Source organism: Xiphophorus couchianus, chromosome 7 (genome assembly GCF_001444195.1).
Source record: "Xiphophorus couchianus chromosome 7, X_couchianus-1.0, whole genome shotgun sequence".
Taxonomy (NCBI): Eukaryota; Metazoa; Chordata; class Actinopteri; order Cyprinodontiformes; family Poeciliidae; genus Xiphophorus; species Xiphophorus couchianus.
Window position 1 is genome coordinate 27010818 of NC_040234.1, and position 27105 is coordinate 27037922.

The 27105-nt window shown below is 40.3% G+C and overlaps 1 protein-coding gene and 1 long non-coding RNA gene across 3 annotated transcripts; one reads left to right on the forward strand and one right to left on the reverse strand.

The window, feature by feature from the left end:
- Positions 1–2781: 2781 nt before the first annotated feature.
- Positions 2782–9455, reverse strand: LOC114148362 (uncharacterized). The gene is made up of 2 exons (XR_003596260.1): positions 9198–9455; positions 2782–3484 (listed from the first exon to the last, which is right to left on the reverse strand). It is a non-coding gene; the product is annotated as an uncharacterized LOC114148362 (long non-coding RNA).
- Positions 9456–12372: 2917 nt separating this feature from the next.
- On the forward strand, positions 12373–26492 carry pih1d1 (PIH1 domain containing 1). Of its 2 annotated transcripts, XM_028023508.1 has the most exons (11): positions 12378–12614; positions 17982–18078; positions 19095–19152; positions 20666–20854; positions 22230–22291; positions 22368–22449; positions 22530–22626; positions 23317–23343; positions 23430–23508; positions 26073–26216; positions 26373–26492. In XM_028023508.1, exons 2-11 carry the CDS (start codon positions 18001–18003, stop codon positions 26412–26414), a joined length of 858 nt encoding a protein of 285 aa, XP_027879309.1. In that variant the 5' UTR covers positions 12378–12614; positions 17982–18000; the 3' UTR covers positions 26415–26492. The 2 variants fall into 2 exon arrangements, with proteins under 2 accessions (XP_027879310.1, XP_027879309.1); XM_028023509.1 differs by lacking the exon at positions 23317–23343 and having other exon boundaries at positions 12373–12614.
- Positions 26493–27105: the final 613 nt, after the last annotated feature.

The following is a 27105-nucleotide window of genomic DNA, read 5'->3' on the forward strand; positions in this document are numbered from 1 at the left end:
TTAAATTGGGGTTTTCCACAGCATTGCTTAATGACTTGGATCGGTTTGGACTGGAATTGACCTGGATCGTGTGTGAGCCCAGAATTTTGGAAACTCCCACAGAGACACAGAACCAGTACTGGGATTATCTATTTAAGATAATCAGAAACTTCAGATTAAGAAAATATAGACGGCATCACTCAATAAATATTCCAAATGCAAAAAGTCACAGTAGGGTGTATAACTGATGTCATTTTATATGAAAACTGTAGCAGTAAAAACAAGTTTCAAACACATCATCTGCATGTCCTCTGAGGAATCTGGATTCGGTTTTCTGTTTCCTGTCCAGTTCTGCAGCTGCCAACTTCTTTCCTTTCTGATTTGATAAGGGTGGAACATGTTCGTATCGTCTTTCTGTTTTGCTTTTGACCCCCAAATGTTTCAGTGCAAACAAATTTGAATAGCAGACAAAGATGAGTTGAGAAATTACAAAACTCTGTAGCTGACGGCTTCATTTTTCGAGGGAAACAGTTGATTTCCCTTTAGGAGCAATAAAGCATTTGAACTGAACAACTAATGAAGCACAGCATCACTCATTTGCTTCACTTGGTGCTCATGATTCCACAATAGTGTGAAAAATACACTTTCTCTTACTTTCTCTTTCTATTGTGGAAGACAGTGTGTGTGTTCCTGATAGTTGAATTTTTTCAACAGATCCACAAAAATAATGGATCATTTACAGATGCTTCCAATTAACGGACTTTATCTTTACCAGACCTGTTTTGTAGTCATAGATTGGGGAACAAAAAAGAGTAAAAAATGTTGATGTCTGTCTGAAGACATAATAACTGTCATCAGTCCTGCTGATGCAGATGGAGACGTTTTTGTGTTTTTCTTTGTATGAGATTTTCAATAACATTTAAACCTTAAATAGAAGATTTTAGACGCTAAATATGCGTCTTTGTTTTATTAGCTGTGTTTTGTTTTGCTTTCACTTCCTTTTTAGCGTCTTAGTAAGCAGGGGCAAAACATCCGAACATCATTGAATCTCAACGGCCAGGTGGCATTCACCCAACCTGAACGTCATTGATATGCAACAAATGTCCAAACGTCCCCATTCTGCGTCCTGATACTCGCAAGCCTGAAGAAAAACAACAGCCGTGGCGGACACTGACGAGAATCAATGTGTTAATGTGCTGGTTCACAAGATCATAAGATAAACATGGATGCTGACCATGAGCATCCATGTTTATTCCCTCAAACACTGAGCACTTCTTCTTCCTTATGACGGTTGGCTAAACACTGAGCATGCCCTCTACTGTGCATGCGGGACACTTTTAGGTCGTTTGCCGTTCACATTGGAGAACACATACAGGTCGCAAGTTTGAACAACCACGGCAAAAAATCTGATTTGACAAAAAAAAATTGGACTTCACTATTCAGTAAACCTGAATAGGTTTCCGCATTGCTTCAGATTATAGTGTACCTGGCAGGGCCGGCCCAAGCCTCCATGGGGCCCTAAGCGAAATGTGGTTTTGGGGCCCTCTAGTTCTGCTAACAATGTAGACTGGCTGTAATCAGCAGCCCGATCATTAGATCATTCACACACCTGCTATAAACTTATTGCATCTCTGGTATTGCTGTTTACATTATATACATGTATAATAAGATACATTTATTGGCCAACTGATTTATCAACCAGTTGATTTCTGGGCGCCGATTTCCTTCATTTTGGGGGATCATGATCTGCTGATACTTACACATGAAGCCCATCTTATCCCCTGATCTTATCTTCGTCAGCAAAGGTTTATAAATCATCTCTGTCCTCTTCTGCTCTACAGTGAGAGGTTTGACTGACAGACCGACCCACCAGGTCAAGTCTGAATGTTTACAGTTAACAATATTCACCCCAATGTTGCCAACTCAATGACTTTCTTGTTATATTTAGCAACATTTCAGACAAAAAAATAATAATATCAGGGAAAATCAAATTCAGCAGGTCAAGCATTTTAAAGATCGATAATCAGGGATCGGCCAGAAAACTGTAATCGGTGCAGCTCTACACACATATTCATGACATTGTTTGATTAAATAAATTTCTCTTAGGCATAACTCCAATAGCTAAAAATGTAATTCATACCAGATGAGTCTTTCTCCCCTGAGAATGTGGACCGGTACCGGTACTGGACTGATTCTGAGCCTTCAAATGATTTTAACAGAAGTTTCACATAACTTAGAAGTTGATGTAAAAATAATGTTTTTAGCCACAAAATGATTTTGCTCAGCAGCAAACAACAAATCCCCAACTACAGCATAGAGCAGCTCATTGATGTAGCAGCTACTGTATGTAGCCTGATGTAAAAACATTTTGCTAGACAATGTCAAACATTGAGAGGTTTTAATTATTATCAAACATCATCAAACTGCATTTTGAAACCAAAAATACCTCAGAAATATTCAGAGCCAACCATGAGAATCAACTCATTTAAAGTTTAAACTCAGTTTCACACAAAGACTCTTGCATAAATGTTGAACTGAACCGTTCCAGATCGCTATCAAGACACAAATCTTTTACATTACATAACCAAGACACATCAAAACAAACCTTTATCTTGGCTTTTTTTCTATTCTCCCTCTTTCTTTTCTCCCTCCCTGAAGGATGAATCCTTTTTTGAGACATTGTTTTGCTTACTTAACTTCTGACCCGAGCTTTGGACGTTTGGATGCAGGTGATGATACCGGCGAAGCGTTCTGTACCTACCGCGGCCACCAGGGGGCTCCCAAGAGCAATTAAATTTTTTTCTTTTTATCCATAAAATAATTTCTACATACATTATCAAATATGTATTATTGTAAAACCAAATCACTTCATAGTGAAATAAATTGTGGTTTTCTGATACTATAATAGCATAGAAATGATTACTTAAAAAAATTAATTAAAACTCAGCTTCACTGAGGGGGCCCCTTAGTAACCCTGGGGCCCTAAGCGACAGCTTAGTTTGCTTATGCCTTGGGCCAGCCCTGGTACCTAGACTCACTGACTAGGCCTCTATCCCCAGCATGAGGCTTTGTGTGAACTATATTATGGGAACAATTTCCTATTTTCAAAACTAGAACTACCTAAGATCACATGAAAACTCAATCTCTCTCCACAGAACAAATCTGAATAAAAATAAAAAATAAAAGCAAGTAGGAAAGCTAAATGTTAAATCTTGAAAATGATTGGTCAATTTGTCTGCCAATTAGAGAGAGCCTTTATAAACTTAACTGGAGAAGTATGATCTGTCTAAAATCATTAGATTGGCTTTATTCATACTGTCAGAAGTTTAAGTCTTGATTTCAAAAGTCTTCATCGGGGCCGAAGAATTTGGGGCTCCGTCTGGGTTTGATCCTCAGTCCTCTTCCTTTGGTCTTTGTGGCTCTTACCCAAGTTGAAAAGTAAAGCAACGTCTGCAGCAGTGGGCTGGGTGAAGGTTTGTTTGTGCGCCTCTCTGTCTGTTAGGCACTGAAACATCAGGAGATGCTAATTAGAAGCATATAAATTTGCTTAACGGAAACACGTCAATTTATTAAAATAAACACGTTTTGTGATCAAACATACATAGACATAGGCATAGACAGAGTTTATTGTCATTCAATTGTACGTTTAAAAACCTGAGGCTCAGTTTTCTTGGCCCAGCAGTTTAGATGCTCAGTAGTACAGTATTTCTTACCACAATAGGAATTTGGCCACAGTGGAAGTGGGTGAATTTTATACGATGCAGAAACGAGAACGGTGAACTCAACTGGTATGTGTGGTCTGTGGCTGAGAGCTTTTCTTCTTGATTATAAAAATGAAGCTCAGTCTACATCAGCCAGAGGTGGGAAAGAGTCACTGTTTTGCAAGTCTCAAGTAAGTCTCAAGTCTTTGTCCTCAAGTCCGAGTCAAGTCTCAAGTCGTCAGCTTGGAATTTCAAGTCCTTTCAAGTTGTTTTTTTTAAACAATGTTCCAACTCATTTCACTCTCAGCCAGAATAGTTACCAACATATATATGAATGTTCACCTTAACATGCATAATTAAACACAGTGCTTTTTAATAACAAAACAAAATATTCATAGGAAGGAGAATAGAATCATATTTTAATGGAAGGGTTTGGGGGGTTCCTTGATCTAAAGTCCCCAGCAACTGGTAACCCACACAAATAAAGCCCAGTGGTTTTGAATTTGGATGTGATGGTAAAATAAATATCTGTCAGTCCAAGAGAGGTTAAATCTACAGCCACCTTCACATCTCAGTGTTGATAAAAAAAAAACATGTTGCCTGAATCAAACTTGCCACAATCACTAACCAAGACACAAAATAACTTGTTGAATTACCATCCAGAAACACTCAGAACTATCCCACTGTGTTACGTTCAGGATCCTTACAATTGTAAATATTTTTACTTTTACAGCAATTTCTGTAGGATAGCAAAATTACTGGATTTTGATTTATTTTCTAGCAAAATGAGACCACTTGGAAATTATACCACTTGGAGATGGTATTTCAACAGCCATCACGCCGCCATTTGAAGAGTTCAGTGACCTGAGGTCAGGTGAGGCAGAGCCTCGCCTGTCATCATGGGAAAATTATATTATAATGGTAAAATAATTTATGTTGCTATTTTCACCCTGTGGTTTGTACTATAAAATACCTATTTTTCATTTAGCTTCACCAATTCTGATCATTTTTTCTTCAGAATTGACGAATTTTTTGCATTTTCCCATTCAAATGCTCCGAAGCGAAGCCGGTGAGGCAGCAGTGAGCTGGGATTGATCTTGCAGGTTGTGTGTGTTTCACTCTGTTTTTAATTGGATCTTTCATGATTGATGTACCCAAAAGAAATTACTCACAGGACCTTATCTGCTTTGAGCGTTTTTTCGTCTCTGTTTTTTTTCCCCCCACTCTGTTCATCTGCTTGGTTGTGGTGCAGCTTACGCACACATACACACTGAGTGTGGAAAGACAGAGGGACTGTTAATACGGAATGAGTCAAATGAATTAATGGGGCCACTTTATAAATAATATGTGCTCTAAATTTTAAGACTTTGAGTAAAAACATCAAGCCTTTTCAAGTAAACAGCTTCACGTCAAGTCAAGTCCCAAGTCAATGGTGTGAAAGTCAAGTCCGAGTCTTTGAGCATTTTTTCAAGTCAAGTCTCAAGTCTTGACTTTAATGACTCGAGTCTGACTGGAGTCCAAGTCATGTGACTCGAGTCCCCACCTTTGACATTGTTGTTGCGCAACACCCCCCCCCTCCTTTCTGTCTCTACTCTCTCACTCTCGTACTTCCTCTTCTGAGAGGGGAGATGTGCTACCAGCTCTCCGTCTAACGGGTCCGTTGAGTTTCCTAAATCTGCTGGGATTTACCCTGTCCAGAACTGAAGTAAACTCTGTTTAAGCTGGTTTCGAGAAACGATTCGCCTGGTTATCTGACGGCCTACATCCAGGTGTCCCACCCTTCTTCCCCCTGTGAATTAGCCAGACTGAGCAGCCTACAGCCAACTAGTTTCACAGAGCACACCTGTTAACGGTCGCTCGTTCTCTATTTTGCAACTTGCATTTGTTATTGAACCAGGTAGGTTTTAGTGACTCGGTCGAGTCCCAAGGATGAGGTTTTAAATATGGGCTACCAGCAACCTAAAAACATTTTCCACCTCTTCCTCTCCAGAATCAAACATCACAGCTATTTTACAACCATCAAAGAACTTTAAGGTGACTCATTAACTGAATGTCCACAACATCTTTTAGATTTTCTTTATGCTAAATATTTTATTAGTAAGGCATTTTTGCAAGGGTCAGTACAGCTTAATTCAGTAGCAGAAATAATCAAATAAGTAAAATCAATCATCTAGTCTATCTTTCCCTACTGCTGATACTGAGAACTAAAAAAGGGAACCTTTGAGAGAGACGGACGGAGTTTGGCGTTTCGAACCCCAGACCTGGCTTGATGATGAAGAAGGTGTGGCAGCAGGAGGAAGATGTTGATCGGCGAAGGCCAGGATCTCCGCAGGTCTGATGAGCTTCCTCTCCGCATGGATGCTGAGGTCACACAGGACTTGGTGCTGGCAGGAAAAAAGGCACCAGTTCTTCTTCCTTGTCTTTGTCTTCATCTTTGTCTTTGGGGTCAGAACCCAGCCGATGAGAGAAGTGCGATTCGAAGCCACAGATTGTGGGCCAGACGGGTTGGTCTCCATGTGCAGGACAGTCTCCGGCTCCGTGGCCCCGGCTCTTCTTCAGCTGCAGAGTTCTTTGTCCATCTCGATCTTGGCTCGAAGCTGCCCGGAGGATCCAACGAACGGTTCCTCTTTTGCACTCACCTTATATAGGGTTCATCCACCCCCCTGGTGCGCCTGCTGTCTGCTTAGACAGATGATCTCATATCCATCACTGTCTTACAGACATTTCCTGATGTCTGTGCCAATGTCTCAGGGTTGCTCAACCTCCTGTGTCCCTTGCCTGCACAACCTTTCACCTACCATCTACCTCCAACATATCAGTGATGTTTAATTGCAGTTACACCTTCTTACACCATTTCAAGTTTAATGTCAAAATCACATTTATATCACATTTATTTTCTTTAGCTTCTCTGATTTAGCATTCATTTATAATTTTATAACCATAACTTATATCACATTTATTTTCTTCAGCTTCTCTGATCTATCATTCATTTATGATTTTATAACCATAACTTATTAATTATTCTTATTATAATCTTAATGTGAGTTATTACAGATGTTTTTCTGAAAAGAAACCAAGAATAATACATGATTCTAATTATTTACTACTAAAGTTACAGTTACTTGTTTTTCTTGTAGTTCCCACAAATATAAGTGTATTATTACAAGTAAACCAATATTCATATAAGTATTTTACTTTGAATCTTATCCAATTACTAATAATGTTTAGATTTCATTCTTTAAAACTTTCATACTTTAAACTAAGGAATAGTCTCAGCTATTTTTATAAATCTGCAGGCTGGAAACTTCCTCTTTTTCCAGGAAACCTGCTTTTCTTGTTTCATGAATCTCTCTGACTGACTATGATTTCTTATGATTAGATAGAAAAATGTAGAATTAAAGCAAAGTTTGCATGAGACAAAAACAACACACACAACCAGATTTATTTTATTGACACTTAAGTCTACTGTTGGGCCTTGATGTCACTTGAGTGATTCATTTTAAAGATAACTTTATTTATTATTACTGTTAAACTAACTTTATTGACACTTAAGTCTACTGTTGGGCCTTGATGTCACTTGAGTGATTCATTTTAAAGATAACTTTATTTATTATTACTGTTAAACTAAAATCTCCAGCATGGGGAAGTGGGATGAGCTCGGATTTTCTTGACAACATAAACACATGTAGAAATGTTAGATACATATAAACTGATCCTTTCCTCAGAAAGGAAAGACAAAGATGACAGCTTACATTTGTTCCTGGTTACTGGTCTGTTACTGTCTTGGCAATATTTATGATGGAAGCATAATATTTATGATGGAAGCATAATATTTATGATGGAAGCATAATATTTATGATGGAACTAGGCTGTCTTTGTGGGCATTTTGTTTTCATCAGTCTGCTTATTTTTTTCAGTTTACAACTTCAACCTTATCAAGTGTTATTTGCATGACTTTACAAGAAAGGTTTTCTAGGAATTCTTAAGGGAATGAATTACAGTCACTGAAGAAAACCTGTTAAAGCCTGTAAGACTGAGGGAGGTTCACATTCCAGCAGGACAAAAACTCTAAACAAACAGTAGTCAAGAGTTTAATGGCATCTTGTACGTCAAAGTAAATTATATGTGTAAGAATAAAAGTGCAGGTGAGTTTGGTCTAGGGTTGAAAGATTGTGAGGCAGTGTCTTTAACTGACTTTAACTTCATCATTCTGCTAAAGGCCCGGTTCACTACAGGCAGCTTGAGTCGGTTCCACTGACAGATATAAAGAATATCCGTCTTCATCAGACGTCCTGATATAAGACACGGTACCGACTGTCACCGAGAGTCGCAACGCAGATCAAAGCCCCGGTACCACCTGGTACCACCTGCTGACTGTTTGCTCTGCTTCTCCTTAACGTTTCTACCAGGCGGGTTAAAGTCGCTGCTGACGGGATCTGGGCTGGAGGTTCTGGGCTGTAAATAGAACTTATTGCAGAACCTCAAGTCTTAAAGGAAGATTCGGCCCATTTAGAGTCACAAAATAAACATCAGAGAAAATATTGTAGCAATACCATATTTTCCGCACTATAAGGCGCACCTTCAATGAATGACCTATTTTAAAACTTTTTTCATATATAAGGCGCACCGCATTATAAGGCGCATAGAATAGACGCTACAGTAGAGGCCGGGGTTACGTTATGCATCCATTAGATGGAACTGCGCTAAAGGGAATGTCAACAAAATAGTCAGATAGGTCAGTCAAACTTTATTAATAGATTACAAACCAGCGTTCTGAAAACTTCTTTTATTCCCAAAATGAATAAACAGCCGTTTTATTATTTTCCCCGAGGTAAAGTCAGTGACGTGGTATTTTCATGACACAGTTTATCTTTTAACAACAGCAAGGTGTAACATATAGTGGAGGGGAACTTTTCCTCGATTCAATAAACACGTAAAAACAGTCTGATACCGTTACGGTAAATCAAACGTTAGTGCAATCACAATATAGATCCACTTCCTCACCATTGATTGGTTCATGTTAAATTCTCTGGCTGCTGCTCTGTTCCCATGTTCTACTGCGTCACTGATCGCCTTGAGCTTAAACTCTGCATTGTAAGCGTGTCTCTTCATAGGAGCCATTTTGGGGTCTTTACACAAAACCCAGCATACACCACGCGCTTCTTCTTCTATGGGGGAAAATGAAGTCGGCGGCTGCTTACCGTAGTTGCGAGACCTGTTGTGGCTCAATATTGGTCCATATATAAGGCGCACCGGATTATAAGGCGCACTGTCGACTTTTGAGAAAATTGAAGGTTTTTAGGTGCAACTTATAGTGCGGAAAATACGGTAATTCAAGTGTGTTGATCAAGAGATCTCTTTGTAAAACATCATTCACATTTTTCTGTTTCAAAACATTTCTTTTCGGTTCCAATTTCTTTGTTTCAAACTTTTTTCAGTTTCAATTTCTTTTTTCTATTGAACAAACGTCATGGCCCCATTCAACTCTATATTAACAACACAGTTATTCTGCCTTACCGGTCCCCACCACAGAGCATCAGCATACGTCTCAAACTCCTCACTGGACTCTTTTTCCACAGAATAAACCAAGAAGGAAGCCAGGATGAGGCACAGGAAACCAATATACCAGGCTGTGATGAGCTCCTGCAGGGGAAAACAGTACGGAGAGCATCAGGGGACATAAAGCAATAAAGTGGCATCAAGACAGGGGGCTACTGTCGACTGGTAAAACAATCAGCACATGATAATATTGGGCACAATGATGTGAGCCCAAAGCCTTAAGTGGTGTTTCATAAACGTATTTATTTCCCTTGGTCACACACATCCTGCTTCAACTTGTCGCCTCCCATAGGAACAGCAGCAGCGCCTGTTAGTGCAAGTTAACCATCTGGTTTGAAAAGCACAGAAATTACGTTTCCTCTCCACAGCAGAACTTTGGGTGTCAGAGTGAACACAAATGAATGCAGCGGCTTTTTGCTGTAAGAAAGTAAGAAAAGTTAAAAACTCAAAAGAAGTTCCAGTTACCAAGAGAAAAAGATTGTAAGTTTAATTCCAGATTTCTTCACCAGATGTAAATGCTCACACACAAGCTGGGAGTTTTCTTGCTGGAAGTCAGAAAACCAGATGGATTTATTATACAAGCTGATTAAATGATGTTTATTTCCATCTTATGTGTTTAAAAAGACTAAAAGAACATCACTACAAAACCAAATCTGCTGTTTTAAAATGATGAGATAATTTAACTGATAAACAATGTGAGCAAAAATATTTCACTAATGAAATATTTCAATAATTCTCAGTAAAACAAGGTGTTATCCCAATATATTATTCTGTATTTGGGAATTCACCAACAACTTTCTGTAAAACGTGACTCCAAATTGTTTGGGGAAAACTTGCATATTCATAGTTTTTGTAAAGTTTAAGAAAATACAGTTTAGGAAACTAAAATATCTTGGTGCAGTGCTGCTATTGGCTGGTATTTACCAAGCAGCCAATCTATTCATTGGAGACTGATTGGCTGAACCTCAAAGAGAGGAGAAAAGGAAGACAGCAGGTATTAGCATCTGTGCTAGCGCTAATGTATGTTACGGTATTTTGGTGTTTGAACCATTAAAATTGACAGTTGTAAGTATTTTTTGAAGGTATCTCAAGTAATCATGGGTTAGCTATTCACAGGCATTTAGTTTAGTCCATAACTCCTCTGAATAACAGCTGCCCTCTTTATGTTGAGAACATAAAACCAGTATTACTGTAAAATCAGACAAAAATCCCAATATGACAGGGTTCAAAGGAAACAGACTCCAGCAAAGGTCTAGTTACTTGAGCCACTATTTCCAGACAATGTGTTCATTTAACAAACTTTTTCTCAACATGATGACATAAATAAGTTGATGAGTATCTGGAGAAACGACGTCTTATCTTCAAACAAACCCAAAACTACATTTGAAGAACATTCTTTGCCCAGCTTCTTTTGACTTCAATACAAAGTACCGTAATTAGAACTGCAGCAAAAAGCCAAACATGCCACAATGAAATGAATCAAAATGTCCCCAAAGCATCGGCGGACTGATAGGGGCCACCGGGGGATTCCAGGTAGGTTCCAGGTAGATTCCAGGTAGATTCCAGAGTTGCACATCGCAGCAGCTGTTCCTCCATTGCCGGCCCGAGGTAATATGGGGCCTTAGACAGAACCCCCCTCCCTACGGAACCCGTCCTACTAAGAACCTCAGCATCACTAACATGTTTAAATATAGATCAGGTGAATCTGTGAGAGGGAGACCAGGTTTATTGGCCGAGTTTAAAATCAATCACTGATTATTGGTTATTTGCTGTGATGTATTTGTGAACAGACCCAATTCAAACACAAAGATTACACCATATTGTAGCCATGGTAACACAACTATCAAACTATCAAGATGATTCTTTAAACTTTTACAAATTAAACTTCCTAATTAAATCCTAAATGTACTATTTATTTTTCTCAGCTGAATGCATTAAATAAAATGTAATAACATTGTCATTCTCAATAAATGATGTTACAGGTTTAGATCTATGATCTGTGTTATAATTAAACCATTTCTAGGGGCCCCTGAGTGTCTGGAAGCCCCTGAATGTCTGGAGGCCCCTGAATGGCCCCTACCAGCAGCTACTGAGTTTTCTTTGCCTTGATATCTCAGTCTTATAATTCTAGATCTAGAGGTTTAACATCAAACTATTATATAGAGTTAACCCTTTTGAGTTTTTTGGATCTATAAATCAGTCTGCAGCCAGGTTGTTCTAGAGGTTAAATAGATATTATTAGGGCTTAATTAGTAAAATGGCAGCAATTTTGCTTATTTCATAACTTCATAACCTTTGACCTTCTCTCCTCTGGTCTGTTTAACAGCTACAGTCTCAGATCAGCTCAGATCTTCAGGACTGTCAGCAGCAGAAACAGAAACTTTATACCTGTTGGGGAAAATATAGACTAGATTTGCTTTGCATTGTCCCCACATGATGGCAATGATATAGTAGGATCCGATTAAATTCTTGATTAATTTGGGTTGTTGCTATGTTGTTGTACGGTGTTTTTCTTCAATGTGCCCCTTTTTAAAATTTGAGCCCCTGCCCCTCCATAGGTCTCTGCGCGGCCCTGAGCAGATAGCTCGGAGTTAGCAACAGGTGAAATAATAGCAAACGAATAAAACTTCGTGTTTAGTAAACACTCAAATATCGCAACTTACTTATCAATGACACACACTTATAAGGAGAACACACATATATTGCAAATTTCTGCCACGTGTTAGCACAGTGGCTCGGCTACCGAACTTCCAAACCAGATATCAGCAACATCTGTCTGCTTATTTTTTCAGTTTTCAACTTTAACCTTATCAAGTTGTCATTTGCATGACTTTACAAGAAAGGTTTTCTAGGAATTCTTAAGGGAATGAATTACAGTCACTGATGAAAACCTGTTAAAGCCTGTAAGACTGAGGGAGGTTCACATTCCAGCAGGACAAAAACTCTAAACAAACAGTAGTCAAGAGTTTAATGGCATCTTGTACGTCAAAGTAAATTATATGTGTAAGAATATATGTGTGAGAATGATCAAGTCAAACTCCACACCAAGGGTTTGAATATTTTAACTCGCTCTATATTGAGAGAAAAAGAAAAGCTTCTCTCTTTTTCTTCTTCCATGAAAAAAATGGGGAGAGTGACTACAACTGCTGTTTTTAAAAGATTAACAGAGCGGTGGTGTTATATTGGAGGTGTTACGTGTTTGGGCTCCCCCTGCTCCTGCTGACACGTTTCACCGCGAACTTGCGGCTTCATTGCGCTTCTGGGCATGTTTTGGGTGCTTTTATTCTGAAATGCTCGCAGCGGAAAATGCTGTTGCTACGAGGAAGATAACACAGCCTTCCTGCCTTCTGCTGCTTCACCGGACGATTTGAAACAGTAAGCACAGGTTTATTTAAGCATGTCAAGACGTGTTAACATATATTAAAAAAAACAACAAAAGATACACTGTAGAAAGTTGAACAGCTACCAAAGACAACCGGAAGTTGTTCGGCTCGTGGGCTAACAAGCTCAAGCTAGGCTAATTTGCAACTGTCTGTCTTTTTCAATACGTTACAACAGTTTTGCACATGTAAACTTGATACGTGATTGTTAGTAATAATAATAATAAACACTTGTCGTTTGTGAAGAGTCTGTAATGCATCTTCGTGGTTACATCAAATATTACCTTTTAATATAAAAGCATAATGGGCATTAATAAGCTAATGTCTGTGTTTGGTGTATCTATTCCTCTATTATTCCTTTCAAAGAAAAAAAGCTTTTTAAAGCCCTAGTATGCTGTTTGCGCATGCTCCTATGAATTATACCGTTCAAATAAAAACTTAACGTCAAATAACTCTTATTGTAAAATATTTATTAAGCTTCCACTGACGACAGTCTTAACAACTATCGCTGGACGGATTTATCTGAGGAATTCATTGTGTTTTCACTTTGGCTGCATGTTGTTATGGATCTCATGGGGAGAATACTGTCAAAGCTGCTGGAGCGAAATAATGAGAATCAGAGGAAATAAGAGCAGACTGAGATTGTCCTGCACATCGGCTCTGCATAGAGAGCAGAGAGGGATGGAGGCAGGCTGAGGGAAAGTTGCGACGCCATTGAAGTTGATATTTTTTGGTGTGTATCCGAGTGTGTACACGCATACTGAGTACACACAACCTCCGACCTCTCAGTCACCTAGGCTGCAATGAGGGGACTGTGAATCTGCCGCTGTGCCCTATAAGAACAGTAATACTTTGAGCAAGAATCCTGCCTTTCACCCGCACCTCCTCCTTGCATGACTTTCTTTTTCTGCTCCACACCTCCACCCTTCATCTTTATGTCTTCCCCCATGTCCTCCCCTCCATCTTTAAGCTCAGAACATCGGGTGTCAGCCTGTCAGAAGCTGGTCTTCACCACAAATCTGAGCCAGGCTGTTTGGAAGCAATTCTTGTCTCGTATAAATGTATAAATTAGCACTTTGCATGTTTTCCCTGCAACATTAAGGTTTGCAGTAAGTGTCTCAGAGTTTTGCTAGCAGACTAAAACTTCTTTGTGCAACACAACAGTACAATTTGTGTTCACACCAGAGAGGTGAACACAAATTCACCTCTGGTTTGAGGAAATGAACAACGTCTGGCAATGTCATATTTATGTCTGGAGACGATGGCTTTTTGAACTGCCAGAAGAGATTAGACAGAAAAAAAAACCGCTGAGCTGTTTGTGTATGACTTTGTGTACCTCGGGTACATGTGTCACACTAATAGTTGCCTGAAAATAACCAAAATTTTTGTGGAATTTAATCGCCGATGCGTCGTCTTGTATGTTTTCAAGTATTGCGCACGGTGACAAATGACAGAAATAATCATGAGAACAGTTTCTGATTTGTCCCGAAATGTGAGAAAATGTATCTGTGCCTAATTGTACTTGAGCTCTAGGGAGTTTGGGAATTTCATTAAAAAAAAACTCACAACAAAATAACAAAGTCACTTGGTTGCAAAATGTCAGCCAGTGACTAAGCAGTTTTTTTTGGCTTCAAGTAAACAAACTTTACTTTCTGTTTCACAGCCCAGTGTTGGTCTGAAAGGCAGGCATGAACTCTTAATGGCATGAAAACCCAGAGTAAGAACAGTCTGGTTTCACACCGTCACAGGATCTAATTGATCTGATGTGAAACAGAGAAGTGTCAGCCGTTCTTACTGTTGCTTAATCTCATTAGTGAGACGCCATCTTTGAGAATTATGGCAGTTTTGACGGCATCATTTTTGTAAAACCTTGGTATACCTTGACTTTAACTCTTTTTAATGTGTGCTAGCGTCCATTATGCTGAAGATTTTCATGTGAAAGAAGAATTTAGTCTTGATACCAGTTTACTAGGCAATTTTAAAAGCTTCATCTTTCAAGGTGGTCTGTTTTCTTCCACACAGGTTTTCATTCCTGTATGTGGAACGAGAGCTTTGTGCTTCAGGCAGAGGAGGCTTTTTAAAGAGATTTTAAACCACAACTTGTGATTTTCGTTTTATTCTACCCATAACTTCCTCCAGACATAAAACTTTGACGTCTATTTCAGATCAATTGTGTGTTTGAACGTTTGATGAAATCACGTGTAGGCCTGTCACGATAACAAATTTTGCTGAGCAATTAATTGTCTCAAAAACTATTGCGATAAACGATAATATTGTTTGAAGACCTTTTTACACTGATTTAATGGAAATGACGTAATAATGCATGCGATTTCCTGCCAAAGATAGATGCACTTTATTTTCAAAAGAACACTTAACACTGGAGATGATAAACAAAATAAACAAAACGACCAAAAACAAAAATAAAATGGATTCTCAGTCTCCATTAACAAAAAACGCACTTGAAAAAAAAACTAAACAAAATAAAGCCAAAGTGGAAATAAATTCAACCAAAAGAGTGAAGTCTGTATACTATGTTGCCCTTCAGTAACAATTAGATTTAAATAGAGAAAATGGGCACATCGACTACCTGATGCAATAGTTCACACTACACGTTTTATTTTGCCCAGATTGTCCCCTTCCAACAATCTTAGAACGCTGAGCGTTCTAAGATTGTCGCTTGCGATTTCGTAACCGATCTTTGTGTAGTGTGTGGTGTGTTACGGTAGATCGTCGTTGCCGCTCCGATCTAAATCACGGGTTTTCCCCGACTGGGAGCTTAAAGCAGCTTGTTGAATGTGACAGGCAGCCAATCAGAAAGCGCGGATTCCCCTCCGTGCTTGTAGCCATTATTTTGTGCCCATTGTTGGACACCACACAGCACGATCGAACCATTATATCTAGGATTTCTGTCGACTAATGTGTGGTCTCAGGTTTTGAAAATGGGCCAACAATCAGCCGACAGCTCTAAGATCGTGTCGTGTGAACTGGGCATTTCATTAAGAAAATGAGGAAGGGAGGGTCAGTGGAGAGCACCGGAGTTGAGCCTTTTTTCGTTCAGTGTCATCAACAGAAAGAGAAAAAGGCCGGAAGAGACGATAAAGCCAATAATTAAAATGACGTCGATAGTTTTAATTTACTATACGATTAATTGATTTATCATTTATTGTGACAGGCCTAATCACATGTGTCTTCTGTTCATAACATCTTTTGCTTTTTTAGGTTATTTGTGTGGAAGGCATAGATTTAAAAATGTGTGTTTTAAAGTGGAGAAAAAAAGTCTGTAATCATAGAAAGCTGGATGAGCGGGATTGCAGCAAGCTCTTGATTCATCGACTTAATTAGAGATTTCAAAACATCCTGTTAGCTGTTTGCTTCAGGGAAACTGTTTATGACTTTTGTTCTTAGCGACCTGAGATGCCTCGGCTTTCACACAGTTTCCCACATTCTTTTAATGAGGTTTGCCAGATTGGATTTGAATGTGCTTCGAACATTTTGGGTCTCTGTGCATATTTAGAACTGGACCCTTTAGATCAGACCGCCCAAGATGGCTAGAGTGCAGATGATCAGATGAGAACAAACGGCTAGTAAGTGTCAGGGAGAACCGAAATGCAAATGGCGACGGGGCATAATGAAGATTTATTTAACACAAGGACTTGACATGACATGACCTATTCACCAAACTGCAGGCTTAAGACCCACAAGAGCCCCATACCAGACAAAGGCATGACTCGAACTTAAACACTACGCGAGACAGTAACTGATCAGAAAACACAGGTGACAAACATGAGCTGAATGAACTGGAAGGAAACAACACAAATGTGGGCATTATTGGGAAGTAGAACCTCCTGTGTTTGCTTCTTTTTGTCTCATACTCTGTAACTTGGTCTGGATCAAACGTAAAGGTCAGGATCGTTAAGAGTTCATTGCTTTACGCTGAGCCTTTACCCCTGCTTACAAAAAAATCCCAGGAAATTTGATGACCACATGTGAATTTCTGATGATGTTTTTGGAGCCTGAACTCTTAATGTTGGGTTTTTACTGCCATACAGAACTGTGGGAGTCTGGCGTCTCTTCAGCTCATTACAATCTAATCAGTAATTGTTTACAGTTGGCTCTCTTAAACCCTCAGAAATTTGTCAAATTACTCCAAACTCCCTGTGAATGTGTAAACTGGCAAGTGTTGAAAATATTCTCGGCGTGGCCCCAGATACCTCATAGTTACTGAAAAAAATTCCTGATGTAGAAACCTAAAAGTTTCCTATACAGCTCTGTCTATGGACTTTCTCATACAGTCTCTAAAACTGCGCCGGCCCCATCCACGTGAATCTGTATCTGTGTCACACCGTGTCCAGAATCTTAAACTAAGTGATGTTTATGTCTTTAACATCCAAACCGATCCTTTGAGCTGTGATCCTGACCCCCCCTGAGACATTCACTCCTTCAGCCAGAGGGTGGTGTTACGAGATTGATGTCATTGTGGTCAAAGGTATGTCTTTGCCACAGCTGACTTTATAGTTTGGTCCCCTTGGCATTATGCAGCCGGTCGTAGATTAGACGAAGAAGAGATAAAAACATTTACTGGTGGATGATCAAAGAGGGCCCACATTCAGCTTTACCCTGACAGATTTACTGCAAGACAATAAAACAGAGGAAGCAGGGCGAGGAATCTGATTTTGGGACATAAATTTTACTTTCTTTCTTCGAGGGCATCCGGATTATTGGGTCTAATTGTATACGGTGTTGTGTATACTTGTACATGTACGCATGCTCAGACCTACATCAGCCTATTTGTCTGTTCGGTACGCCAATACAGCCCAACGGCACGGAAAAAGAGAGGGAGAATTAGAGAGAGTCAGCCAGCAAATGAAAGAGTCAGAGTAAAAAATACAGAAAACATTACAGCTTTTTGAAGTCATTCAAGAAGTGAGTTTAATGAGATTCCCTCCCTTCATCCTCTTGGATGGATGGATGTTATGATAAGGATATAGGACACCCAATGTACCAATAAATCCTGAATGCAGACCCAGTTCTCTTACTTTAAAAAAAAAAAAAATATTTGGCAAGCAGACTTGAATTAGCATCAACATCTTACAAGTGAGTCTTTGTGTCCTTATGCTAGCATAATCTTAAGCCCAGCATGGATATGATGTTCAGCTCACTTCACTACTGTAATTATATTCTTCAATGCTGAGTAAAAAACAAAAAGTTGTCATAATGAATACAGGCTGCCTTTAATGTCAAAGAACTCTTACTGTAAAGTGTTTATTAAGCTTCCACATTTATGACAGTCTTAGCTGCTCTAGCTGGATGGGTGTAATATTTATGTGAGGAATTCATCGTGTTTGTATTTTCACTTTGGCAGCGTTGAGCTCAAACTGAGGATGACTGACTCGTCGCTTCTCAACTCCGAGCTGGAGTTACAGCAACAAGAGGAACTCTACCAGCAGCTGCTGTTCCAGGTCATCACCCTCCCCTTATTTTATCACATCTGGCTTGCCGTTAGTATTCACAGTACAAGAATTTTGCAATTGTCATATATTTTGATGTTTCAATGGTGGATCTCAAGGTATTTCATTAGGATTTTATAAGAGAGTAAGTCAAAGTAGAACATATATTGTACAGGCAGCTTCTCTCAGAAAATTAGAATATTGTGGAAAAGTTTCATTTCAGAATCTGAAGCTCATATTTTAATGATTGATTAATAGAGAGTGAAATAGGTCAAGCTTCATTTGTGGCTTCCAGATAATGAAAAGCCAAAAACCAGCGTCTCAGCAAATGAGAATATTTTGAAAAGACTACTGACTGGACGGTTATGAACAACCTCCACAAGGAGGGTCGGTGACTAAAGGTCATCGCTAAAGAGGCTGGTTGTTTACATGTTTTCACTGAAGGTTGAGTGGAAGGAAAACCTCTGGTATGAAAAGGTACACCAGCAACACCTTTTCAAACCACAGCCTTATAGAATGTCGAGCAAAATAAATACAGGCTGAGGCAGGTGTCAGTCTGGGAAATCTAAACGTGCCATTCTGAAATTATATTGAATTTTTTTTCATGAATTTCCTGATCTATACATGCCAATTTATTAATTTACTTCTTTTTTCTGACAAAATCTGAAAATTCAGTCAATTAAATTCTTGTCTTTGGATGCACAAAGATGAAACTTGTCAGACATTTTGATCTTAATGGTGGCTAAATTTATTTACAACTCCAGATTCTGATTTACAAACACAACATTTGCATACCATGGATGTTTTGCGCGCCGGCATTAAGAAGAAATTTGTTGCCATTTAATTTACAAGGTTACATCGCTTAATTCACAACGAGAACAAAATATAGAATGCAGTTAAATAAAATAGTTTAATGCTCTGAGTCAACAACATATTTTGTAGTGTGTGCAACTAGAGAAGGGAGCAAAAGTAAAGAATGACTAACTTGTCCAAACACATGGATAATAAAATAACTGTTGTTTGTGCAGACGAGGGGAAAGCTGCAGGCAGAAACTCCAGATTCCACACTAATCCGGCCTCAACCAGGTAAGCATTTTGAAACATAATCCAGGTACTTCAAATCATCCGGGCCTGAACAAACGGTGGGATTACGGGATCATGCAAGGTGTGGAACAAAGCAGAGCAAGCAATACTGAAATCCCTGATCGCCAAGAGTGGAGGTGGAAAGGTGGAAATTCTAGAATCGTAATGTTTAATTTAAGAAATTCTGTCCATCATTTAAATCTTGGTTCGTCCAAAAGGACACAAACAATCAAGATTGAAATATCTGAAACAGAAAGAAACTCCTACCTGACTTCTCCAGCTAAAGTCCGCACCTCAAACTGATGAAATGCTGCAGTGGAAGTCTAAAGGACAAAAAACAAAGTAGTGTAATTTAGGGCGCATTCACACCAGCCCTGTTCATTCTCAAGAGTTTCATACTCAAACTCTCCTTTGTTTGTTTAGAAAGTCTGGTTCGTTTGCGGAATGAGTGAATACCGTGACGTTCCCCTCCCATCCACTAGGTGTCTCTCTTTTTTTTTTAAATTCTTTTCAGGAAGCCAGCAGATGGGTTGGCCCCCTAATTGAACCATATTTTGAACCATATATCCCAGAGCCATATTTTTGTATAAATAAATAGTTGTTTGTATAGACCCACTCGCCTGTCTCCCGTTTTTGTCATCCCCTTTGAGCCAGGAGTGACAATTTCGTAAACGAACTCCGATGTGGACCAAAAAAGCGAACATTGGTTTGCCTATAAGCCTGGTTTTCTGTTCTGTTAAAGTGAACTCTGATGCGGTGCGAATGCATGACAGTAGACCTCTCCAAAAGCAGGAAGTGGACTACATCATCTACGACTGTATGGATACAACCAAAACAAACTCGCTAACGGAAGGAACGTGGTCTTTTGCCAAAGACAGAAGGGAAATCCTACAATCGCTAAAATCTGACGCCACAAAATTTTTACTTACATTTTGTGAAGAAGAAAGTTGCTCTCAATTGATTCAAAGGTTTCCCTGTTGTGTCCTTCAGTGGTTCGTGGTGCAGCGCCCCCATGGGCGAGGGGGTGAGCAGGTTTTTTTCTTTTTAACTGGTTTGACACAGTGCAGTGTGGAAGCGAACCGGGCCAGCTGAAAATGGAACAGATGTGGCAATTATGGTCCACAATCAAACCGAGGTGGGAAAACACCCAGTGTCCCAAACTCTCAACAGAGTTGCTGTTGGAAGTCGATAAACAATAGAAAATTGCTTGTACCTAATTATTCTGGATGGCTGCAGGCCTACAGTTCTTATGTCATTGGGAGGGTTCAGGGTTTTATGACTTTGTATCTTAAATCATGTTAAGCCTTAGTGGGTGTAAAGTGGAATAGATCAGCGTGTCATGTTGTAACGGTAACATTTCACCTAATTAGTCTGGACTGACTCCTCCCACACACGAAACATCTGGAAGACATTTTTTTTTTTTCATTAATACGAAGCTTGTAGACTTTATGGTTTCCTTTCGCTTTCTCCTCTTTAGTACTTTCTTTTCCACATCTCCTCTCTTTCCTCCACCCAGGTCTGTGTGTGAAGACGTTCTCGGAGCCGAACAAGCAGAAGGTTTTCATAAACATCTGCCAGTCGACTTCCGTCCCGCCCCCGCCTGAGCTCTCCCGAGAGGAGCTTGTGCAGCTGCTCCAGTCGGAGGATCCCAGCGGCTACAGAGTTCCGATGAGCCTGGGCGAGCCGCACGCAGAAACAGACAACAGTAAAAAGCCGAAGCCTACAGATTTCTTAAGATGACGGAAATGTGAAGGTTGTGATGTGACCTGTAATTGGGTCAAAAGGTTTGGTTAGTCAAAATAGTGCTACAGTATTTGACATTCTGAGCTAACCTTTCTCTTTATTTGTTTAGAATAGTGTTTCTCAACAGGGGGCAGTATCGCCCCCCGGGGGGCGTTCAGAGGACAGCAGGGGGCGCTGGCGGAAATTTTTACAAAAGGGGGGCACTGCGATTCCTTTGGGGGGCGTTTGGTACAAGATGAACTTTACACCTCAAATGCACAACAATACCAGTTTAGACTTTGAGCAACTTGCTAAAACTGTGTTGTGTAACATTAAAACATGCTTGGCTGCAACGGTATCCATGGCAGCTCTCCTCCTCTTCAGTATTTGTTAGCTTATTGGCGCAGCTCTGCGCTCCTGCTGCTGGTAGCTTCACCGCATCAGTTCAGCGTCACACCGGCTGATGACGTTGCTGTGATTCACTTGTCTGGTGTCTGATTTTCAAATATTTTATGCTTTATTGAGGATTTTTGTACATATGTTTTGCCAGTGCTGTGATCACGTCAAAGCAGCAACTTATATTGACAAGTGTTTTATTGTCCGTCTGGATGCTGCCCGCTTCCATGGAAGGACAACGAAGTATCGCTCTTATAAACATGTAATGACTAAAATCACAACACCCTCTCTGTGTATCCCTCAAAAAAAAATTAACCAATGTAAATAAAGAATAAAATGAGCACGTTGCACAAAACTCTGAAACAGGAGAACCGGGGCACAGAACGGAGCGACAGACTAGATGTGAATCAGGGCATAAAAGCAGAGAACCTGACGCTGAACAGTGAAAAATCAATGAGTGGCAAATCAATACATGATGATCAGGCGGCGCAGCAGGTGAATAGCATGATGAGCGAAGATTACTGGTGGTGAGCGTCAATACAAACGATAAAATAAATCTAGCAACGGGAAAGAAACGAAAGAGGACATAATAAACCAAGAGAGGATAATACTGATCAAAGAAAACTAAATGGAAATGAATGAAGAACAAAATGCAAGAAAAAACTAAGAAACTAAAGTAAATACAGAGGAATAAGTCTGTATGGCAAGACCTTTCAAGCAATAATTAATACAGAGAACTATATGACAAGAACAGACAGATGCCGTTTTCAGATAAAAGGTCAAATAATATCGTTGAAGTGCCATGGGTTTGTTGGGACAACATCTAGCACTAAGAAGAAATTGATCTTACAGACGATAAAAGTAAAGAACACTCAGCTACATGTGAATGAAACCCTGGACTTGCATGAAATCTGAGCAGCTGCATTCCATTATAGCGCCACCTATCTGCTGCTGTCTTTCAGACTCTCAGGGTTGCACAGCCTACGACGTCGTCATCAACCAGGACTTCTTCCAGAAGAGTCAGGTGACTTGTCAGATGGCACGTTTATCATGTTTGGTGCTGTACAGCGTAGTAAAGTGTGTGTGACGGCGTCTCGCAGAAGGATCCTCTGTTCCAGCAGTTTGTTATCTTGGTGTCTGTGGAGGGCCTGGAGAATAAATACAGTCTGGAGCTGAACAGAGGTGAGTCTGCGCCCGCGTGTTTGTCTCTCTGATGATGTCGGACCACGTCGAGACACGGTTTTGGGGATGTGTTTGTGCAGACTGGAAAGTGCTGAAGAACAGAAAATTCCTGGGCTCTGTCAGTGAGCAGAACATCCGGACGAAGGGCAGGCCGGTGATCCAGGAACTGCAGCCTCAGTACGTCGCTTCGTTTCAACGCTGAACGCTCGCGGTGCCCCGAAAAGTTTTCCTACGACTTTAACTCGTTAGAATCACAACCTTAAACCTCAGTGTATTTTATTGGGATTAAGCGAGAGAGAAACCAACATAAAGCGGATTGTGTCTTATTTATTACAACTAAAACTCTGAAAAGACTGGAGACTTTTGTCATCCAGTTTCTGGTAGAAACAGAGAGACATGAGCAAAATAAGCCATCATGCAAATGGAAACTGTTGAGCTTGTTTTAATTTAGCATCTGATTAATTGGTTTATTGCAACAGACTTAGCCTCAGTGTTGCCATTTTTAGCCATTTTGTAAATAAAAATGAATAAATAAAAATCCGTATTGGCCAACACGGGAATGATCATCAGCCAGAAAACTGCCATCGGTTCTCCGTCCTGCTTTTTCTATCAACATATTTCACTTTCTGTTTCTGGATTCCCATGTACTTTTTTTGTCACGTGAAATCTTGTTGAAGTTTTAATGTGACAGCGTTCTAATGCACTGTGCAAGTCTCTGATTTGTCCTCTAGCTGCAGTTCAGTGCTTGTTCTTGGCATGAGGCAACATTAGAAGTAATGGAATTCCATATTAAAACAATGGAAGCTTTAATTTTACACTGAAATGGTGTAAATAATGAATGAAGGTTGAATCTCTGTCTGCCCTCAGGGAAAACGCCCCAGCATGTGTTAAAAGGTGAGACGGCTCTTATTCTCGCTGCCTTTTATGCTACATTAAAGTAGCGCTGGTCACATGGATGTGTGGATCTTCTCTGTGCTCAGACCAGAATGCTCGCTGGTGGTGGAGCCCCCTACTGGACACCCGGAGTACCTCATTGCAGAGATAAAGCTCCCTGGAGTGGTAAGCTGTGCATTTGGTCCTTAGGGACCAAATTAAAAAAATTAGAAAACAGAGTTTATTGGAAGTGAAGATGATGAGATATCACCCAAGCAATTAGTTCGACTGGGAAACGTTATGAGGCCAGCAGTCCCAAAACACTGTGGGCGGAAGCTTGTTTGGTGTTTAAAATTTATGGCAGGACATTTGAGGGGTGGGAGGGGGATAAACTGCAAATGCTTGCTTGGAGTGAAACAAACACAGCTAGTCATCTTTCTTTTTTTCTTCATGTGTTTATTTTCTACCAGATAGACCTGTTAGAATTTCACAATTCACAACATGTCGTCTCGAGGTAGTTTTCACAAAAAAAAATAAAAAAGGTCAGCAAATCTACAGCAGAGTGCTGATTTAAAGGGACAGTGTTATGGAAAGTCATGCCGTAATGTTATTCCCTCATCAAAAACAGACCTGGAGTGTTGCCTTGATTCTTTCATGCATAACTTAGTGTCCTGTGGCAAAACGCCTGGGTGGACCTAGCTCCGCCTTCGAAGTGCAGCTCCTCCCCAGGGCTGCAGTTTCCAAGCTTTTGTCTCACAAGTAGCCCGTGACGCCCCCACTCAGCTCCTTCAGACTAGTTCCACCAGGTTAGCAAACACCTGGTGGACCTGCACGTCTGCTGAGCTCATTACAGGAGCCACTTCTCAGAGCACCGCAGGTGAAAATGTTGTTAAAGGGTTAATAGAGGAGCCGTGTTGTGATGACTTCCCGAAGTTTCAGAAAGAGCAGGAGTTTTTAAAGAGACGGAGGTCCAATTACAAGAAGTTTAATCACAAAGTCAAATTTCTTTCAAGTTATATTTGATACATACAGCGTTTTTAGGATGACTGACGGTAACACAGTTACTTGATTATGCTTTAAAATGACTCTATGTACCTGGAGAATTCATAACACTGCTTCTAAATTCATACCTAGAGTTCATAACAGCCTCACAGCATCTGTAATAAACCTAAGCAATATTTTAAAACCAGTCTGATTGAGTCATTAAATAATGTACCCTAAGTAACTGCCAATGATGTCTTCAGTGTTTTGATGCGTTTTGCTTCTGTTTGATACTTTCTTCAGTCTTGCTGTTTTATAAGTGTCTATAAAAAAAATTGACTTGGATAAAGGTTGTTTTATGACGCAGTAAAAAAAAACATTGGCTGCCATTTAAAGACTTTTAGTGAAATGTGCTGACTTTCCCCATGCCTAAAATGTCAACCTGTCAAAATAAAGCAAGATTCTCCAGAGCCTGATTCATCCATGCTCTGTTGGTACTGCAGCCAGAATCCGATAGTTAAAGTGTTATTGTTGCTAGACTTGCATTACTAAAGAGGAAACAAACATTACACGACATGGCATGCTTGCCTCCCGCTCTACATGCAGTACAACCTGTCGCTGACACTCAGCCAGAGGCGCACGGCTTCACCGCCGAACCAGCTGGACGGTTTGTTGTGTCATGACATTCGACAACCTCGCAAAAGTAACACAATTGAAAGCATCGAGGAGCCGGTTCAGACCAGTTTGGGCATTAAGTCTTAACAGTAATAGGCGTTTCGGTTGACATAATTATCTACCCGTCAGTACTGGCCTGTTTAAATCGTTGCTACAAGTCATTGTTCACAACCTGATTTAAGAGATTTAATTGGAATATTTCTTTGGCACACCACGTTGGCAGCCAGCGCGGCGCTGCCAATGGGCCGGGACGTCTCAGCAGGTGCCGTGGTGTCGTCTCGTTTCACAGAGAGGTTTTTGCTTCATCTTGATCCGACACCTAGCAGTTAGTTTCACCGCAGCATCTGCAGTCGAGCTGGCACATTACATGACATCTTCCACCCGTTCTCTGGTAATGAGGAACAGGGACGGCGTCAACTAATGCAGAGCAGTCGTTGGGTTTTGGCGGCCTTTTGGGTTCTCTGTAGAACAAACAACCTGCATTACTTTGTGTGAGTCAGCCGCACGAAGTCCCAATGAAAATATCCTGGTTTAGGTTCCTGGACCTCCTGAGTGGATCTCACACACAGGAACATGGAGTAGAAACCAGATCCAGAGAGTGTCACCATGTTGCACCGCTCCCAGCCAAAAACAACCAATCAGAGCCAGGGGGAGGGTCTTAACGCTGTCAGTCAAGCTTGTGTATGCAACCGTTCCATTAAAACATGCTAACTGGTGTCCAGTTAGCATGGAGACCTGTCATTAGGTGCCCATGCTAACTATCCTTAGCATTCGCAACAGGGACTGCTAAATGCAATGTAGCAGACAGCAAGGAGGGTGATTGACAGCACTAAGACCCGCCTCTTGGCCCTGATTGGTTGATAGCACTGGGAGAAGGCAGAGAAGCTAAATTTTTTTTCACAGATTGTCTCATACCATAGTACAGTTTCAACAAATATGTAAACATTTTTTTTTAAATAAAAGTCACATACTGCAGCATAAAAAAAATGCCTTATTTTGTCAAATATTAAAAAGGAAAATGTGTTTTATGCCAAAATACCTTCACACTGTAGAGGGCTGGGTTTGTTTCAAGCGAGTCACCTTGTTCTCTGCAGTCATCTTCTCGCTCTCTGGTTCTGGACGTCGGAGAGGACCGGCTGGTGCTGACGGCGCGACCGTCACTCTACCATCTCGACATCTTCCACCCGTTCTTGGTTGACCAGCAGAACAGTGTGGCGCAGTACAACAAGAGCACACAGGTACGCAGAACTAACCAGGTGGGAAAGGAGAGCCCTCCCTCCTTTGGTTTCCACAACTGCGTCCGCAAAATTTGCTCCTTACGTTCACAACATATTCAGCTTTATCACTTCTGCTTTGCAGTGTGAAAAATTTACGGTTTCTGTTGTTTCTTACAGATTCTCACTGTCACCATGCCGGTGGGCTCATCAGCGCCATGAAGCTGCTGAAGGATCTTATTTATTTTTTCCTACACAAAAAAAATGCTGTGACAATTAAAGTTTGTTTTTTTGTTAAAAGTGAAATCTGTTTCTAATTTTGTTAGGACCCGTACTGATTCATTTCGACTCATTGATTGTGTGGATGGTGACGCCTTGAAAACTTTGCCGCAATTAATTGCAGTTTTGTTTGTTTTTGTGTTTCAACACAGACAAAAGTTCAGAGCGGAACCTTTATGCTTGTGCGTTTCTGGTACGCCGCTAATCTTAGCGGACAGGTGACATCTGCAGACGGAAATGGTCGATAGAGCCGCTTCTCTTGGACAAACGTTTGCTTCAAAAAATCGATTTGATTGGACGCTGGAAAAAACTGTTGCTGTGTTCAAGTAGTGCTAACAGGCATTAGCCTATCGGTGAAGCTATTCAAACCTAAGATAGCAACTGAATGCTAAACATATAGCAGCAGCACAGATGTTCCCAATGCTCACGTTAGCGTCCACATTTCTAAAGAAGTCCCATGAATAATCGGGGCTTTTCATGAAACACCTGGAAAACTGAACAGGTGTTACAGGCTTATGCACCAAGCTAACGGCTAAATAACCCAAATGACAGATAAAGAATAATAAATCTTTGCTGTTGAGCTCACTTATCTATTCATGTAACAATTTAGTAGCAAAAAGGTTGTTTTTTTAAA

What these genes read in the sequence shown, in the direction of transcription:
- pih1d1 (XM_028023508.1), top strand. Translation starts at nt 18,001, where the DNA reads ATGACTGACTCGTCGCTTCTCAACTCCGAGCTGGAGTTACAGCAACAA. An exon ending in ACTTCTTCCAGAAGAGTCAG is followed by an intron (nt 22,292 to 22,367) that starts GTGACTTGTCAG and finishes GGCGTCTCGCAG; the next exon opens with AAGGATCCTCTGTTCCAGCA. An exon ending in CAGTCTGGAGCTGAACAGAG is followed by an intron (nt 22,450 to 22,529) that starts GTGAGTCTGCGC and finishes GTGTTTGTGCAG; the next exon opens with ACTGGAAAGTGCTGAAGAAC.